Source organism: Geospiza fortis, unplaced genomic scaffold, assembly GCF_000277835.1.
Source record: "Geospiza fortis unplaced genomic scaffold, GeoFor_1.0 scaffold27, whole genome shotgun sequence".
NCBI lineage: Eukaryota > Metazoa > Chordata > Aves > Passeriformes > Thraupidae > Geospiza > Geospiza fortis.
Window position 1 is genome coordinate 4,240,311 of NW_005054329.1, and position 19,992 is coordinate 4,260,302.

The 19,992-nt window shown below is 39.7% G+C and overlaps 1 protein-coding gene across 1 annotated transcript in view; it reads left to right on the forward strand.

Annotated features, from left to right (window-relative positions):
• The first annotated feature begins 733 nt into the window (after positions 1 to 733).
• Positions 734 to 19,992, forward strand: part of MED27 (mediator complex subunit 27) — an 84,744-nt gene continuing 65,485 nt past the window's right edge. The window contains exons 1-2 of the mRNA XM_005421278.1: positions 734 to 953; positions 3,419 to 3,563. Coding sequence (XP_005421335.1) covers positions 748 to 953; positions 3,419 to 3,563 — 351 coding nt within the window. The 5' untranslated portion in view covers positions 734 to 747. The remainder of the gene's footprint in view (positions 954 to 3,418; positions 3,564 to 19,992) is intronic.

Below are 19,992 nucleotides of genomic sequence, written 5' to 3' on the forward strand. Positions count from 1 at the left end.
TTTTAAATTTTAAAAGTTTAATAGTAATAAAATGGTTATAAAAATAGTAATACAATTAGAGTAATAATAATTTGGACAATATGAATTAGGATGAGACAATAGAAACAAAGAGTTACGACAGTCCGGCTGGGTGGATGGTTAGAACTGATGATTTACAGATTCACAGAATATTCCAAACTGAAAGGAACACAAATGGATCATCAAGTCCAACTCTCAAATAAATGACCCACACACCCTATTCATAATTTCAACCTTGCTATAGAAACTTTTTGCAACTTAGAAAGTTATTCCGAATCGCTAATACATAGCTCTACTGTTCTATTCTTCACGTCTTCGCTACAGCTTAACAAGATGCATCAGCAATATCCATAGCTCTGCTGCACTAAAGCCTGTCTGTTTTCCCACAAACCTAAAACCCTCTAACTTTATAGATTCCTACAGAACCCACAACCTTGGTGTTATAAGCACCATGCTCTATCCAGCTGAGCTAATCCCATGATTTCACAGGTCTCTTCCAGCCTTGCCGACTCCACGATTGTTGACCTAAGTGTGAAAAACACCAATCACTTTTTTTTTAAATTTTAAAAGTTTAATAGTAATAAAATGGTTATAAAAATAGTAATACAATTAGAGTAATAATAATTTGGACAATTTGAATTAGGATGAGACAATAGAAACAAAGAGTTACGACCTACATTTCCCAGCGTGCACCGCGGCGATGCAGAAAGGCCGGCGGGGCCGGCCAAGATGGCGGACGGGGCGCTGAGCCCCGGTGTGAACCTGGAGGCGTTTTCTCAGGCCATCGCCGCCATCCAGGCGCTGCGCTCCAGCGTCACCAGGGTCTTCGACTGCCTCAAGGATGGGATGCGCAACAAGGAGACCCTGGAGGGCCGCGAGAAGGGCTTCGTGGCCGCCTTCCAGGAGAGCCTGCCCTCCGTCAGCCGCGACCTGGGGTGAGCAGCGGCCCCGGCGGGGCAGCCCCCGGTGGGCAGGGAGGGGGTCCCAGGGTGTCCTGGCTCCTCTCAGCGCCCGGCGGGGCCGTTTTCACTCCACGGCAAAGTTTTAGGCAAATAAATATGAAAATGCTTTGTTTTGTTTCCCCCCCCGGCACCCTGCGTGTTAACCCCTTCGTGGGGTTCTGCTCCAGAGTCTCCAAAGGGTTCAATGTGCTTATAATATTTACCTGGTTTTTGTTCTGATTTTGTTTTCACGAAGGACCTGTCGGTGGGATTGCATTGACAAGATGAAGGTGTTCGGCTGCAGGGAGATTTATCTCTATATTTGAAGTTTTTTGTTAAAAATTAAAACACTTTCTAGGTGCAGTAGCATCTAAGGGGTTCAGGAATGATCATTTTATTACCAAAACTTGTCAGGCTGGAAAGTTATCCCAGGTAAGTGTAGTTGCTTAGTACCAGCAGGTGTGTTTTGTGAAAGTAGAGACAAAGTGCTGAGGCTGAAGACGTGGAGGAAAGTTATGAGCAGAAGAGAGAGGTGGACAAACAGTTTCATTCAGTAATTTTGTGTATTTAAGTTGAAAACCCCTACACAGACACAGGAACGGAGTACTTCGTGTACACTTAGGGACCAGGTTTAGTGGTGGACTCAGCAATGTGAAGTTTATGGTTGGACTTAATGATCATAAAGTGTTTTCCAACCTCACCAACTCAATGATTGTTTATCTTGGTCCCACCACTGGGTCACTGGGTTTGGCTGATTGTCCTGGGAGCCATCAGCACTGTCCAGGGAGATGTCCCCAGGTGTTTAACCACCCCTTCCCAGGACATCTTCTGCTTCAGGGTCTTGTGTACAAGACTTTCTTTCTTGTCAATTAAAAGGCCTTGCTGATTTTTAGCTGTGATGATGGTAATGTAATTTGTTACCCACTTCTCTTCTGCTGGGAAAAGTGGTGGATAACCCTCCTCATGAATGATGCTGTACCCAGTTCTAGGAGTGGGTGTTTTATCCCTTTGGTTTTTAGTTTCCAAGGCCTCACAGTTTGCTCCACGGAAGCTGAGCTGTTCCTTTGGTTCTCCTTCTTGCCACTGTGGCCTCCTAAAGAGTAATGAGGTAAAACCCCAAAATCTCATTCCCAGATAATAATAAATAACAACTCAGGAGCTGGAATTGCATCCTTGTGGGACCCTTCCAACCCAGGGTATTCCACGAACTGGCCTATTCAAGGAGCAAGGGAATTCTCCAAGGTGTGCTGAAGTTAATACTACCAGTGCACTTTTATGTAGTGAAAATACTGATTGGTATCTCTGTTCAGCAAATCCTCAGTTATTATGCCTAGTCACACTTGTTTTATTGTATTATTTTGTCAAGGGGTATTAAGCAGATTTGCAAGTGTTCACAGCACCAGAGGATTGGAAAGAATGTAGGCCATGAAAACTTCAAGGAATGATGATTAATAAAGGAGAATTTTGTGTTAGTGAAGTCTGGAAGTCTTTTAACTGTCAGTTCCCTGATTGTTGGGAGTTTATTTTTGTAACCTTTCTTAAATGTAAATGGAGATATTTTGGATTTCTCTTTGCAGATGTTTTCATAAGCTGCCTTTTGAGTGCTGCATTTAATTTAGTGTAGCTTCTGAAGTTCAGACTTGGGTGTAGCACTGGGCAGTCAAAAGGAAAAGTACTTTAGTCATGTCACTTGAAAAACTGCTTTTTATATCTGTGCAAAGTGGCCAGTCTTTCTTCTACAGCTGATTAATGCAAGTTTGAAAAATTGCTTAACTTTTGTTATGATTAAATGTTGTGTTTGACAAATGAGATATGAAGCAATGATAGATCATTTCACAGTGAGGGATTTTTTCATGGGAAAATGGTGCTTATTATGCTTCATTTGAGTATTTTACACTACAGATATACAAATTGCTCATGCAAATCAGAAGATCCTGAGAACTTGGAAGGCAGATCCTTGATTAGAGTAATCACAGCCTTTGCAGGATTGTCTCCAGACTTAGGACTAATACCAGTTCTTGTGTATATTTATATGAGGACAATGTTAATTTGGAGTTTAATGAAATGATGAGGCATCTCCTTGCTTGGTGGGTAAAAAAATAACTTCTAGTGTTGCAGGCAGTGCTGAAGTCAGAATTTTGTGGTTTCTGAGGGGCTGCTTTGCTCAGGAGGTGCCCTGGGCTGTGAACAGGACCTGCCATAGTCTGACTCTTTCCAGGTTGTTTTCAAAGACTCTTGACTTGTACTTTCTCTCCAAAGAAGAACTGAGCCTAACAACCAACAGACTGGTTCAAAACATTTGGGTAATAAGAGGGATTATGTTTTAAATCAGATTTGGGACATATTTAAAACTCATTTAGCTACTAAAATAGAATTGGTGCATGCTGCTGTCCCTGGAGGATTGCACATCTGTGATTCCCAGCTCTGACTCTAAAAATTGCCCTTCTGCTTCCTCCCAGGGAACTGGAACGTCTGAGCAACCTCGTTGGGAAGCCCTCAGAGAACCACCCCCTGCACAACAGTGGGCTCCTGAGCCTTGACCCTGTGCAGGACAAAACCCCCCTCTACAGCCAACTCCTGCAGGCCTACAAATGGTCAAACAAGGTAACAAAGCACATCTGGGTGATTTAGTTGTGCATTCCCATTGCATTGGCCAGACAGCTGATTTCTGAGTGTTTGGGGCTGCCAAAAGAGCTGAATTCTTTTGGACCTAAGGAGCATAATGCATGCCTAAATGTACTTTCAAGGATAAAATGTTGTTTTAATTAAGAGGAGACTTTTCTGTGATACCAAGGCATGCCCTTGGTCTCAAAGGGGGTATTAACTTCCAAGCATTTCCACATTTAGCATCTTATGTAGATATAAATTAAAAGTATGTTGTGTCCTTGCATCTGGCAGCAAACACTGCAATGGGATATTAGAACAAAGAATCAACAGCTTATGTCACCTCCAACTATTTCTAGGAAAGAGTCCTCTAGGGAAGTTGTCATCATCAGAAATCTTGAAGCTTTTTCCCTACCATTTTCTGCCCATGGTCTCAAAAGCAGCTTTGTATTCAGCAGCTTTGGCATCCCTCCTGTTTTCATATCATATATATGGCACTGAATTTTAAGTAGTGTAAAAGAAAAAGGCAGATAATATTAATGTAGTCTTTTACATTAAAAAATTTAATTGTTTTTGCTGAAAGAAACTTCTTTCTCAACAGCATATTTCAGTTTCACAAACCTGTATGTTGAATATGTGTAGGATTTGGGTAGGTATGTTTCCTTTTGTACTCTGAACAGTCTACTTGTGGGTCAGAAATACTCCTTTCTTCACCTAATTTTCTTAAGTAACTAAAAGTGGCATTGCAATTTTTGCTGGCCTCTGAGCACTGTTATATTTCAGGTTGCCTGTTCCCATCCTGATTTTTTTGAGCATGCCTATTACTTTTTATAGAAGTATGAAGATGAGTAAGTATTTAAAAGCTTTCTTAAAGTTATGTTTGAAATACTGTAAGCTGTTAAGAAATATAAAAGATGGATTAATTTCTGTTACAATAATTATTAGTAGTAAGTGTAGTCAGAGTTGTAGCTTTTAATATCCTTATGCAAGACAGCAGGAGTAAGCAGGAATAATAAATCTGAAAATATTTAGAGCATTAAAAGAAACAGTTCCACTTTAAATTATTTATTATGATACGTGAGCCCGGAAGACTTTGAGAGTGCACAAATACTTTGTAGGCAAATTCTTGTTATACATTGAGCCAACCATTCTAATAATATTCAGATTTAAGATAGGATTCTACAATAATGTTTGTATAAATACCACAATAATATTCGTACAGTAATGGGTCAGAATACAAATATCTGTTTTTTAAAATCAGCAGAATTTGGCATTTAGAGAAATTTGGTATGATTGAAAAATGGGAGACAGAAAAAATTTTTAAGTGGGGATTTAGTAATTGAGAAAATATTTCATGTTTGCTTGTATCCCTTGCTGTTAGCAGTAGATTATTGGCACTGAAGAAAGAATAATTAATTTGCTACTTTCAGCAAAAGTAAAAGTAGGAAAACTTACAAACTTGTAAGGCAGTTAAGTCTTCAGGGATTTAATTACTTCTTTAGGTCATTATCAGGGTAAACTCAGGCAGTAATGAAATAGCTTTACAGAGCTGTTCTAATGTCGTTTTTTATTAACTTGGAGTGTTATGGAGCTTTGAAGAGCAATTTTTTGTAATCCTGGATTCTGATTTCAGAAAGCTGGAAATTTTGGTATCCTGTGCACTCATATTCACAACGAAATGTTGCAGGAGAAGAACAGTACCTTTTATTTTAGCTATGAAACAGAAGTCAGAGACAACAGAGAAAAAAGAAAACACTGGCTAAGTTGCAGGAAATGTGTTGCCTGTGAGGGTGTGAGCTGCTGGCTTTACCACCACAGATCCCTCTGTTCCTGCTTAATTCTTCATTGCTAAATACACTTCTGGAATAAGAGTTATTTCGTTTCTTCTTCTGGCTGCCTTCGATTCTTATTATGTGTCTCCTGTTTCCAGCTGCTTCTCAGGGATGGTTTCGAAGTGATGGTCTGTCAATACACTTTAGATCTGCCTGCATTTAATTTTTAATTTGTGACCCCTTTGTGGCTTGCCTGCTTGTATTTTTGATGAGCTGAGATAAGGGCATTTTCCTCTGCCTTTGATTGTTCATGCATTACTGATGGCATGAACAGCCCCATGGCTGCCAGGGGAGGAGACTTCTGGGGCTGTGGTGCCATTCCAAAAGAACATTCATGAAATACAAGGAAAATGAGTGCACAGACTGTGCTGCATGTCTCAGTGCATTCTGCTTATTTTTAAGACACGAGGAGACTGTTAAAAGTCACTTTGAGGACAATAATCAGTAAGGTTGGTAATAACTGGGCTACCTATGAGAAACAAATATCAAAGCCCTGTCCTGTGGTTCATGAGATACTGGATGTTAGCTGGTTCTTTCTATTTGCAGCTTTGTTTTGATGCTGGGTCCAGCAAATGCCTGATTTTGTTCTGGTCCTGGATGCATGGACAAGTTTTTGGTTTAAATAGCAGTGCTGGATGTGAAACGGAGTGAAGATCATAGTCCCAGACATAAATGGAAAATGCTGTGTTTAGGATGTGAATGTTGACACAGGAGATGAGACTAAGCTAACACTGGTTTGGTTTGTTTACCATGATGAATACTGTGCTTGGTTATGTATTTGGGTCCTTATGTATTTGGAAAGGACCCTCTTTCAGGTACAAATTTACTGACCCCTTTGGCTGAGGGCAGTAGAGATGAGTTACATTTAATTGTGATTTCACAGCTACTTGCCCTGAACCTTTTTTTACTGCTCCTGTGGGTCACAGCACTGGTTCCTCCATTTTTAATTGTGAGTTTACCTGCTTCAGGAGTAAGAAGAAGTCCAGTGGGAAGAATGAAAACTTCCCTTACAGAAGTGTGTTATCTTGGCAGCGTTTGTTATTTATGAGCACCTGCTCTCCTGATATTTACTTTCTGTAGTTTATCCAATAGTTTTGCAGATGGTAAAGTTGTCTGTGTAATGGAAGCAGCTGTTTGGGAACACAACAGCTTGTCAAATGCATTAATTGCATACACACACAGCTGTAAAGGAACTTTCCTTTTTCAGGTGTTTAACAGCTCTCACCAAGCCATAACCAAAAAACACAGGAAGTTTGTTTTATTGCAAGTAACAGCTAAGTGTTTTTTCTTCTTTGCTTTAACCCATTTTATGTATCAGTAGAAATCATGGAAGTGAATTACTTTGCTGCCTGTGGGGTGCATGGAGACATGCAGTAGCCATGGAACAGTATTTAGGTCTAGTTAATAAATTTCTTTTCCCCTCCTCTTCAATTTTATTTAAGAAAAGAAGTTATCTTTATTACAATTGAAGTACTGTTTTCCAGAAGGATCCATATGTACCCTCTAATGTAATACTGAAGATATAATATTAGATAAGGTAAAAATGAGCTATCATTCTGCAAGGTTAATGCAGAGAGATTATTATGGGTAAGATAGGATGTGTGTAGATAGCAGTAGTTGTTTTTCTCATGGACTGTCTCTGTTGAGTCATTGCACTTGAATTCTGGGTTTAGTAGTTATGTACATCTGGGCAGTTGATTTTTTTTATTTTGTAATATACTGCTGTGTCTGAGCAGGTGCAATCTGAGATGACAGCAGCAGCCAGGAGGGCTCCTGGTCAGGGTGTGTGTGGCCTGATGCTGCCTGGAGCAGTCAGACTGGGTCTGCAGAGGCTCTGCCTTTCCCCTCATTACCAGCTGCCTGCTTCCTGCACTATCTTGGAATTCAAGGGGAATCACCGTGGAGCAGAAGGCATCAGCTAAGCTTAGATTAAAGGAAGTTTTGAAAGTCACTTTCTAGACTGAAATACTGATTGAGTTTTGTTGGTTTTTTGGGGTTTTTTTTAAGAGATGTGACCTCTAATTTGTGGTAGATGCTACAAGAGTTCTCTTCTCTTGCTCTTCAGAGACCTTGTGCCACCCTTCCCTGTTCCCAGTGCTGCTTGTTTCCTGCAGGAGACGAGACCACCAACTCATGAATATCAGCTTCCTTTACTAAGCAACTGCCTGTTTCTCAATATTTGTTCTCAATACTGGGCAACAAAGAGGTTTTGTAGGGGGAGAAGATACTTGTTGGTGCTGTGATTAATCCGATATCATACCTCCCCACACATGAAATGTTCAGTGAAGCTTTTGGTGGTGTGGTCACTTGATCCAGGTACAGTAATGCTGGTGGTCAGAGCAGGTTTTTGGAACCCAGGAGTGTCAGCTCATTCTTTGAGTGGTATAAGCTTTGGGTTTATCCATCTGCAGCTTCACTGAGGTTGTTTATGGCCTGCAGTGTGCACTTGCTCATGCTTTGTCCTTGGTGAAGTGTTCCATGCCCTCGCCCTGTGGGTGCCCGAGGCAGTGCCTGGTAAGGGGTTTCCACTGGAACAGAAAACAATGTATTTTATGTCCACTGAGCATGGAAATTGCTTTTTTGGGCAGGTTTCCCCTTTCTTGCTGGGATGCTGTTGAGTACTTCATGCCCCACACTTGAGCTTTAACCAGTGTAGAGGTTTTTTGCTTGTTTGTTGTTTGTTTATGTGAAGGATGTGTGCAGAATGGATCAACTCCCAAACCAGAATTACTTTCAGCCAGTGAAGGAAAGCTGTGTTTGCTGAAGAGCAGCAAACTCAGTCTCCCCTGCACTGCTGAGTGACAGCAGCATCAGCTGAGTTCACTTGCTCAAGTAAAAATAGTCTTCTGCAAGTCATCTTTCCTTCTCCCCCTTCCTTTGCAGTGAAGGGTTTGTGTTCAGACCTTCAAATTATTTTGTTAACAGCAGTAGAGGTGGGGAAATTGAGTGCAATTGTAGTCTTGAACAGGTGATGTTATTTCAAATTTTTTCCTTGATTTTTAACTTCGCTGAAGTGCCGTGTTGTATCCCCTGCTGTTTTCAGAGTTGCATTTATCCATGTGCTTTACTCCAGTTCCAACTCTTCCTGAACCCACGTGTGGGGGTGTTTGAGGGGTGGTGGTATTGTTTTATCTTCAGGAGATGCTGCTTACAAAATGTGATAACCACATGTTTGGGAAGGCTGTTTTCTACTGCTTCAAGCAGGAAGCAAAAAATCAACTTTTCTGACTTTGTGGCTTTTTGGGAAAGTAGGATTTGTATCAAATTATTTAATTACTCATCTGTGAAAAGATTATTCTGGCAACTTGGATAAACTTTACAATATCTGTGCATTATAAGTTTTCTAAGTGAACAAAGCTGGACAGGAGTTGTCATAAATTTATTTGAAAGTAATATGCTGCGAATTACAAAATGAAAAAAAATTACTGTTGATCTGCATGTGGAAATAGGCTAAAAATATTTGGATTTAAATTTGTTGCTTCATAGCTTCCTCTTGTTTTTACATAAATTTAAAATCGAACTGTTAAGATTACCATTAATGAGTTACAATGATTTTCTGTCACATGACTGAAGGGAAAAGGTATAGATAGGTTTTGTTTATTAAATTATTTTGATATGTTCCCTGATAAATTATTTCTATAAATTGTGTTTATTGTAGGGCTCAAAAAAAGGCAATCAATAGAGCATGTAGAGAAAGACCAGACTTGGTACAGCTGCACTTGGTAGCTTAGTATTGATTAGACACAAATACTGAGTTTAATGACAATAAATGACATTAAATGTTAACCATGATAGTAGAGAAGCGCTGCAGAACAGGAAAAAAAAAAAAATCACTTCATCTTGATTGTAAAAGGATGTGTTCATTGCAAGGAACATTAATTTTAAATTTTGGGTGTGCTCAAACATTGTGACTTCATTGTAGTTTTACAGCAGCATGGACAATGTAACTGGATTATTGTGTTGGCACTTCTTGGGATTTTCAGGCAGGTGGTCAGAATGTCCTTTCAGGACTTTTTTTCCTGCAAAAATGCAGCATTATAACACTGTGACATCCTGTTATGTGTTGATCCACAGATTCTGGTGGAATCTGAATTGTAAGAGCAGAATCAGAGCATCCTAGAGGGAGCTGCATTGGGAACTTCAGCTGTGGGCTCCTTTCCTGTGCAGATCAGCCACAGGAATTGATATTCCTGTCACTGGAGTAATGAGTGGCACAGTCTGGTGGGTTTTGTACACTGGACACAAAATAGGAGCTGGGCCACTTGGATTCTATTCCTGCTTTTCTCACTAATTGTTGTAACCTTGAACGGGACACACTGATTTTTACTGTGCCTCATTTTTGGTGCAGATAAAAGAGGATAATATCACTTAACCTACTTCTTGGGAGAGTTTCTAGTCTAAATGTGTCCCAAGTGCATTGGGTTCTTTGGGCAGAAATGTTTTTCATGTGCCAAGTATTATATAGCCAGTGACTAATGTTGTTTGCCTGGCAGTCTGGAAAAATGTCCTTTATGGGCTTTTAATTCTGTGTGGTTTTGGGCAAATATCTGGTGAAATGCCCTTGCTGTTCAGAATTACATTAATGCATTAATGTTCAGATTTTTCCTTTTTTTTAGTATGACTGGGAAACAGGTGGTTGCCTCTGTGCTTCCAACTGCTGCAGTTATTAATTACTGCTCAGTTGTCTGCCTGGAGAATACTGACTTTTCTCATTGCAGGGTTGATTTTAGTGACCTGAGATGGCAAATTCAGGTAGTGTGGAAATTATGCTTGATATTAAAATGATGGGGGGAAGAAGCACTGGAAGAGCTGTGATGAGGATGAAAGTGCTTGTACCAAAATGTAATTTCAGTAGTCCACGTGTGCTGTACTGGAGAAGGAAAAAGGTGGGACATGAAATTTTTCTGAGGGTCTTTGAGCTCTGCATTGATAGTTCAAAAAAAGAAAGTGAATATAGTGAGAGGAGAAAATGGTGAAAACCATAAGGAAAACAGGGAAGCTTACAATAATAGGAACAGTAAAGGCAGAATCACCAGCTACTGCTTGTTAGACAGGGTTTGTTTTCCCTGGAGATCCTGCCTCAAGCAGTGTCTGGGGCATTAGAGGTGGATAACATCAGTTATGTCTTCTCTTTGGAAATGTATCTTCCCTCCTCAGCTGTGAGTTCCTGCAATCTTCAGCTCTTGGGCTCTCTGTTTCTTTGCCTTTCATTTTTATGTTGCTTTCTGACAAAAGTTCGAGCCAGGGCTATTGTAACTATTTTATTGTTGGGTATAAAAGTGGTTTTGACACCTGATAATGTGACTGAAAGGAAATGGAAATTGCCAGTATGTTTTTTTCCTTGCACTATGGAAAGTTATTGTGGCAGGTGAGAATTTCCTGCATATGCTGACTTGTGCTACTAGGGAAGTTAGTTGGATTTATTTGATATTTTAGTAGACTGAGGTTACTCTGTTTCTTTAGGAAGAGAAGAGTTATGAGGAGTAACTTGTTGCTTAAAAAATGGGAAATAATTAGCCTTTGGTTCTGACTTATTTTTGCTGCATAGTTTGAATGTTTTATGTCTGTGATCCTCCCAGAGTTATCATAGTAATAATTCACACCAGGATGCTGTTGTGAAATAAGGTTATGTGTCCAAACAGAATTGCCTTTCTTACTGAATTTTTTTTAGAATATTTTGTTTCAAATCTGAAGCAGCCTGAGAGCAATGTTGTGGTGTTTTTCTATTGTTATGCCTAGTGTTTGTTATTATTCAACAGTATTTTTCAAGGCTCTGATCAAAATAATGCTGTAAGCAGTACCAGTCTCACTTTTCCTAATTATGGGAAGTGATCTATCAATAACACACTATTATAAATCACAGCCCCCTTGTCAGCTGGTGGGAATTATTTAATGCTTTGCAACACCTTTATTTGCTAATGAGTGGGTTTTTTCCCCTGTTTCTTTGATAAGTATTAATGTCCTAGCTGTTAGCCTATTTCAGGATGGAAATGATTGATGTGGCTCTGTTTTAACCAAAACACTTCTTCCCACTCCTAGTTCTTCCTCCCCTAACTCCTTCTTTCCCTCTGCAAGAACTCCTCATACATTTCATGCTGGATGGCTCAAATATGTAATTTATAAGACAGTGATCACTTTTTCTTTCTAAGTTGTGCAATGTGGTCATCAAATCAAATTAAAGCTGCCTTGCTCTGTGTTGAGTTTGAATGCAGCTAAGCCAGGCACAGACACAGAAATGTGGCCTGGGTAACTCAGTACAGCCATCAGAGCAGCAGAAAAGGCTTTACTTGCAGAATCTGAGGAATACAACAAAGTATAACTGGAAATCCATGCTGTCTGGGGATTAATTGATGAATATTCAGGACTGCAGAACAAGAGCAGCTTTGAGAGAAAGCCTCAGTCCCAGCATTGCTTTGAATTTCCAGTCCTCTTCTGCCTCAGCTCTCCATGGCTCAGGCTGACTCGCTGCTGGTGAACAAGCCTGACCACCTTGTGGATGGTGCCACCATGAAAACACAAAGAATGTTTTCAGAGACTCAGTGTCCTTTCTTGCTTTCTTTGAGGCAAATAAAAGTTGTTTGTAAAGCATTCTCTGACCTTCATATGAAGGGCATTCAAGGAATATGAACACTAATATAAAATAACTGATGCAGGTGATAAAAATCCCACAGGTATTCTTCATATGGAAAAGATTTTTTTGTAGCTTCTAGAGGAAATCAAATAAAATGGAAAATTTAATGATGTCACCCTGTTGCTCTCTACTTTTGTTGTTGTCAGGTCTTTTATTGTGCCTGTTATTTGGGTTTTTTAATGCAGAAGTGTACTCATCTGTGTTCTTCTTTGAGTTCTCTTTTGAAGTTACTGAAGTTCTCCCCCCAGACAGTTCACAGTGGATTTATTTGCTTGAATTGCACATAAACAAGGCTCAGTTCTTCCCCATTGTATCTTAATCTCATGCAGTTGATAATTGGGTAACAAAACATGGAGATGGTTTAATAGCTAATAAAATTGAGACTAGTCTTTGAAACTGTGTAAGCATATAATCAAAACTCATTTCTGACCACTGGTTGCTGCTTTGTGAAAATGTGCATTTGCAAAAAGGTGTCAGCAGTTTTTTGTACAGCAGGAGCTAATACTGAGCTGCTGATGTTGGAGGTGTGCAAAGCAGAGGGTCTGTGGTGACCCTTGAATTCTCTTGGGGTTAATGCAGACTGATTTTTATTTTCCTGGGAGGGAAGAGTGGACAAAGGGTGGTGGTTTGTGGCTGTGTGTGACAGCTGAAAAATGTGAATAAGACCAGGACAGACATCAGGACCATTACTGGATAAGAGCTGCAGGCTGTGTAACTCTGTGCCTGCTCTCAGGCTTCTTGAGTAGTTCCAGAACCTTGTCTTGGCTCTTCTGGAATCTCAGTGGTGCCATGGTTGGGCTGGTTTGGGGGTTGATAGGAAAATAGAGAAGAGATCAGAACATGATCATTACACTCAGAGCTGCTTCACTCCCAACCCCATTTGCTGCTGGTGTATTTTCTTGGTATGAGCTAGCATTTAAATCTACTAGAGCTGTCAAATCCTGAAGTTCTGGAAATAAAGACACTTATCAGTACATGTTATCGTGTCCTTTGCTGATACAAGATTAGCCCAAGCATTTATAGCAGTTCATTTAAGCTAATTTTAAAGTGCCTGAATGTAATGATTCTTGCAGAAGAAACAAAAAACATGAATAAATCTTTTAACCACTGACACTTGTTCAGTTACAGTGTATATGGAAAAAGATGTCCTCTGAATTAATAAAAGAAGATTTAATGAAAGCTGATTGATTCTAGCAGGTGCTAGTCTTTCACATTTTTGATCTTTTCAAAGAAAGATCAAAAGTTTCTGTATCCTGAGCAGCAGGTACCTTGTTGTGCTCTTTTGTGAAGTTCTTGGCTTAGTGTGAAGCGTTCAGTCGTGCTTTGGAGCTGCACTGTGTGTGCTGAAAACTTAAACCCTCGAATTAAAATGCCTAAATCTGGACTGGGTGAGCAGTTTGAGAGGAGAAATGGCACATGGCTGCTGTTGCATGATTGCCTGGTCTTCTAGAGAGTTAAAAATGCATTTCTTAGGGTGTACATTTTTTTATATGCTCATGAATTTGCTTGTTCTCAGATACCTCTTCTTCAAAAGCCCATCTGCTGATGAGCTGACAGTAATAACTAATATCCTTATTAGATGGAATTAGCATGAATCATCATTATGAGAAGTAATGACCATGTTGAAATGCTGAGGGTATTTTCAAGATTACCTCAGACTTGGTTGGCAAGCAGGGTATAATGGCTCCATCTTACAGCACATAATAAAATCACAGAGGTCTTTGATGTTCAGAGTTGTGCTTTGCAACAAATAGTTCTAGTCAAAACCAGCAGAGTCTTGATTAATTTGGTTGTTGTATCTGGATTCTCTAAGCTCTTGTAACTGGTAGTGGCAGAGTACTAAAGGTGCTCTGTGTACTGCATGGGCCATTAGACACAAAGGAATTGTATCTTGATGTGACATTTTACAGTATATTCTAAAATAGATGTATTTACTTCTCATTACACGAAACTGCAATTCCTAGGGAAATCAATATTGAAAATACCCACTAAAAGCCTCCCAGGATCTGCAAGTATGCACAAAAAGGAGCTGGATGCGTGTGCTATTACCCACAAGTGGTGGGTTAAAGTGAATTATTTTAATCTTTTCATGTCAACATCAATTCAGAATATTTTCCTTATTGCACCAGCCTGTTACTGCTACGGAAGATGCAGAGAATGTGGACTGGAGCAGCAGGAGTCCTCAGGTGTCTTTAAACTGTTTTAAGCTGCCCAGGGTTTGAAAATATTCAAGAATCTGTGATATGAGCTGTTTGACATTTTTCCTATTCCAAATGCTCAAAGGAATAAATCTACATAAAGAGTGTTAAAATGAGAGAGTCTTTGCGACAACGTCTGGATCTCAGAATGTTACTTTATTTCTCTTTTGGCTGACCACCACAATAAAACAGCTGAATCAAATACATTCTTTTATGTATAAAATATATTTTTTGGGTTTTGACAGCTTGTTTCCAGTTTTAGTCTAATTCAGTTTGAAACAGCTGTTCCTGATCTCTGCAAAACAGTTTTCTGATGGAAATCATGACATTCTCAACTACTGCAGTGTTACTGGGCTCTGTCTCATTTCAGATGGTGGCTTTTCTTTCTGGAAAAAGAATTCCTCATTCAGAGAAAATGTCACTTTTGTATCAAATAAGCTGCGGTTAAAAAGATAATGGCTTCCTCCTCCCTCCGAGGTTATCCCTCAGTGAGGGTGGATATATGTTTCTCTTTTGAGAAAAAACATCCCTGTGTGTTTTACCATTAGTTAGATTTTTATTCTGATGTTCCCTGCCCTACCCATCTGCTTTCAGTTGGGTTCTATTTAGAGTCTTCTCTGCAGTTGTCTCTGCACTCAGACTTAACAAGTTCTCTGCTTTGCCGTCTGCTTCAGTTTTACTCTGGAGTCAAATCTTGTATTTTCAGAATTTTCAGTGTAGCATTTTCAGTTTGCTCAGTGCCATCTTTTTTTTTCTTTTTCTTTTTTTTTTTTGGCTGCACTATTTGATGCTTCTTCCAAAGCTGTTTGTAGAAATATCATAGATCACAGAGCTGATCAAGTCTGTAAGCTCTCTTGTGCCTGATAAAGCACCAGCTAACCTTTCATTTCCAATTTTCTGGTTCTTTTGGGCACCCTGCATGTAGTATGGAGTGAAGTTAATAACTTTCAGCTTAACAGAACTTGCTGTGTAGTTGACTCTGTGAACACGAGTGTGTGATGTGGATGTCCCAGAACACTTCTGATGGGGAGGATGAAGATTTTGGGAGCAGCAGCATTGCCAAGTTTGTCATGGGACTGGAAAGATCCATCCTCCTCTTTCCTCTGGCCTTAGCTTGCTGCATGAGTTTTCATGAGTGTCTTTGTTGTGCATGTCTTCTTCCATCTGTAAAATATCTAACTATAAAATAAGGGTTGTGCTACAGAGTGAGCACTCAGAGAAATCTGGGGGAGATGCTGCACATGAGCATCTTATTGCACCAAGGCCACTATGGACAAACACCATCTTGAAGTCTCTTTTGGGTTGTTTTTCCTTTTAAAGGACAGTTTATCAGCTGAAATAAAACTTTCATCCAACACAACAGGAAAAAGCTTTAAAGCTTTACTTCCTAAAGAGCTGTTAAATATGTTTTCCGTTCCAAATTCAGTGTTTTGCCTGGCAAATACTTTGGAGTGTTTGTAGTTTTCCTTGTATTTATTTTTTTCCCACAGTCTAAAAAAGCAGACTTGGGGCTGCATTAGGATTAAGTGAGATTAAAAACATCTTCTTTCCATCTCTCTTGTGTGCCTCATATGGATACATCCTAATTGTATTGATATTGCATTCATCCTGCAAGAATCTAAGACCTTTAGTGTCTGCTGATGCTGCAGTTTTGATGGTGTGTTTTTCTTGCAAGTAAAATCAATTCAGACAAATCTTGGTAACTTTTACAACAAAATAAAATGACTATGCCAGGCAGGCACAGGAAGTTTTTTAAGCATGGGCATGCTCTTAGATCACACACGGGGTTGTTCCAGCAGAATCGATTGGTTGATCTACTAGATTTAAAGGTCAACTGTAATCACATTTCAGGAAGATTGAAGAAGATATAAAATTGCTACTGTGCTTTTCTGGGTCACATACCTGCTTGTGGTGCTCTTTGCTTTTCCCCTGTACATCTTCATTTACTCAGCCAGGGCATCAATACAGAAAGGGCACAAGTCAATGCGCTTGCTTTCTGCTGTCGATGAGGGAGCTACTTAGTTGTTATTTCCTCCAAGCCAATACTTTCCCTCTGGAAGAGCTGAAGCAGAGAGGAGTTCACTGTACCTGATGGATTTGGAAGGAACAAATCTCTCTTCCAGGGAAAGGCTGTGAGGAGAGCTGCAGTCTGGCTGTCTTGTTAGATGATCCATGCAGTTGCTTGAGTTGATGCATCCCAGGGATGATTCTGTCCCTTCAAAGAGCAGCACAGGTGCAGAGAGTCAGCAAACCCCCTTTCATGTGTGGGACCTTCAAAATAACTTCTCATTGCTCCTGTTTTATGCTGCACTTGGAGTTATACAGATGTCCATAGAGAGCAGGCAGCTGTGGAATATTCTGTTTTGTAAATATGGTGTTTCAAAATGGTATTTCCATGTAATAGGCAACAGTATCTGCACACACAGGTGAATAAATTTCCTGTTAATTTTTTGCAAGAGCCCAAGTGAAACAACTGTGTTGCCATAGACATTTGCATGAATTAAAAGCAGCCAGGACATGGAATATTCACCTGCTCAGATAAAATAAATTTTCCCTGCATAGTAAAAGAGTCTTGAAATGAAAAAGGGGTTGATGGGGGGAAAGAGGTTTAATTTAGGTTGATAAACCAAAACACATTACTGTTAAAGTTTGTTCCCTCATCTACCATATCCTTGCTGTATCAATTTTATAGGACTTTATTAATGAAGTTTTGCTCTTTTCCTGTACTGATAAAATTCTGTGGATCTTCCATGGAATAAAGGAGAAGAAGTTTAAAATGGAATAGACTTTAATGGCATGGGAGCTGTTCCTGAATCAGAGAGTACAGCATTGCAGAAACTTTTAGCTAATCTTCAGACAAATTCCAAAGTAACTTTTTGATTTTTTTTTCCTGTGGCTAGCAAATGCATATTTGCTGATGATCGGGCTATGGAAAGGGTTTTGTTGCGTTAGCAGAACATGGAAAAATTATTCTCTCTTAAGAGTCACATTCCTTAAAAAAAATCTGTTGTAGGTCATGCTAACTGTTTTACAAAGGTTATTTGGAGTAGAACTCTGTGAGCCTAAATGAACTCAGAGAGTACTGTCCTTAGTGCATTTTCATATGTGCTAACTTGCAAAATGTAGTAATTCCCAGATGGATGGAAATCAGGGTCTGTGGCTTTTCTCTAAGCATCCATGACCTGCTTTTAAAGCAGACACGGACATACAGCAGTGGCTGAAGGCTCTGCTTGAGTGGGCTGAGGAGACATTTATTGTGCATTTATTTAAGGTGCCCTTTTTCAGAGATTCTTGCTCTGCTGGCTGCCTAAATTCAGTCTGTGTTTTGCTTTGTCAGCCACTGTGAAGTCTGGAAAACTAATGTCTCATGTTCTCTACTCTTATGGTAAAGATGGAAAGGGTTTTTTTTCCTGAATAAATAATAGACCAGGGAAAGTTTTCAGAGACTTGGATGATCAACTGGAGCAGCAGCACGTCCTTTGTGGTTTTCTCAGTGGCTGATAAAGTCAAACATGCCTTGACTGAGTGATTTGGTTTTTCTTTTCTTGCAAGTTGCTCAAATCTATTTTTTTTTTTTTAGCTTTTGTTGATGTTTGTTTGTCTTCATTAAAAGGGTTGTTAGGGAAACAATGAATCTTGTAAAGGGCAGAAGTAGTTCAAGAAGGGTACTGCAGATGCAGTTATTAATTTCATGTCTGCAGTTGGATGTCATCCTGACCAGTAGGTTAGAAAGATTTTTGCAGGAACTTCAGAGAGGTTGAAAACAAAAATCTGTGACATGTTCATGAGGTTTTCAGGCTACAGGGAATTGTCAGGTTATAAAAGAATGCTTCTGTGTAAAAGGAAGTTTGCAAAGTCAGAAAAACCTGTCAGTGGGATTGTTAGTGTCATGTAAACTTTATGCCTTTTTCTCTTCTTGTTTTTCCTTCAAATCACAGAGCTTTATATCCCTTCTTTCTTCAGTTTGGTAATTGTAGCAGCAGATGCTGTTTGGAAATGAAACAATTTAATATATGATCCATCAGTTGCCAGAATAAAATGCCCATTAGAAAAGGAGAAGAATAATCCCTTTATTATCAAGAGTACTTGAACAAAGGTATTTAATCAATCTTAATATTTGCTTTCTTGAGAAAGCAATGCCAATGGCCGCAGTCCTGGCAGGAGGATGCTGGGACTCTACACTGCAGGTTCTGTTCTAATTCTTGTACAATGTCTCAGGCTTAAGTCTGGAAAAAGAGAAATATCTGAAAACATCTTCCTTAAAAAGAACTTGCTTTGCTTTTCTATTTGATTATTATTTAAAGAACAATAATATTTGGTTACTTCCTGAGAATGATGATAAACTTGTGCTTTTGAATTTTACAAGCCTACCCCAAGTTCAGGCAGTTGTGTGCTCATGCTGAATTCTAAACCATGTGTAAAACTGTGTGCAGAGGCCTTTTACCAACATCAGCAACTGTGTCAGTGAGTTTTGATTTAAGAAAAATAATAGACAATATTCTACAGTAAAACACTCGTTTGAGTGGATTTTTTTAAAAATTGAAACAATCCTGTAGGTGAAACAGGAATATGTCAGCATAATCTGTAGCTGAATAGCATCACCTGTCATGGTGTGCAAGGCAAGATGATATTTTCTCTGCTAAATCCAGCTACTGAGCTTGCCCTTTAAACAACCTGATTTATCACAGGAAACTTGCAGAGGAAGAAGAATCTTATGCTTGGCTTTAAATTGAGGCTTTCACCTGTGCTCTGGTTCCATAGTGAGTATATATTTATTTTAAGAGGTTCTTACGGTCAAAGAGTTTATAATGTTTTGGCCTTTCTGAAAAGTTTTGTGCTAGATTTTTAGCTTATTTTAAGTCCTTGCATAACTGGTATATTGCTTAGTCATGATGGCCTTGAAATGCAATACTCTAAAAAAATTAGTCTGAGGTCCTTACGCATTTGTCAAGAACTCCTTCGCCCTCTCTTCCTGTGTTGATGTGTTTGTTGATGTGTTCCCTGCCATTGCCTCTGGGTTTGTCCTCAAGGCTCAAACAGGCCATTTCCATTTGGAACCAGCTTCTTGTCTCCTCCAGCATGGAGTTGGAAACTTCCTTTGGCAAATTTTGGTTTTGTTCCATGTAAATAGGTCTACCAGCAAGAAAAGCAAACCCTAAAACCACCTCAGCTTGGTAATGCTGCCCGGTGCAGTCTGTGCCATCTCCATGGTTTTGAGCCTTCATTATGCAGCTTGCACTCCACACACTTTTTATTTAAAGCAGAGCTAAAAGTAGAACTAAATAGCTGACGTTCAGAGACGTTGGGTGTGATGCAGAATTCCTGGGAGGGGGCCGGGACAGGAAGAGGAGCTGCTCCTGCTGGGTGGATGGAGCTCATTTATTTGCACAGAACTGTCTGTGCAGGACTCTTGGAAAAACTCTGAAGGAGCCCACGCTTTATCATGGAATATAGGCCAACTGTAATAAGAACTTCTGTTTTCTTTTACTCTCGTTTACTTTTCTTTTGTTTTATCCTGTGAAATGATGGAATTTGCTTTGCTGTGGCTGTTACAGCCAGGCAAGCTATTGCTGCTGAGCTGTTGCAGCATCCCTGTGCTGACTGCTTTTCATGGAGCCATCTCCATATTGCAGAGCCATCTGTTTTCCTTACTGTCCAGGCATTGGGCTCAGTAGTATAAATTACTGACTGCTCCTCAGCTTTCAATTGTTCCTGTTTGTTCAGCGTGCCGCCAGCAAGGCTTCAGCTCTCCAGCACCATTTTTAAGT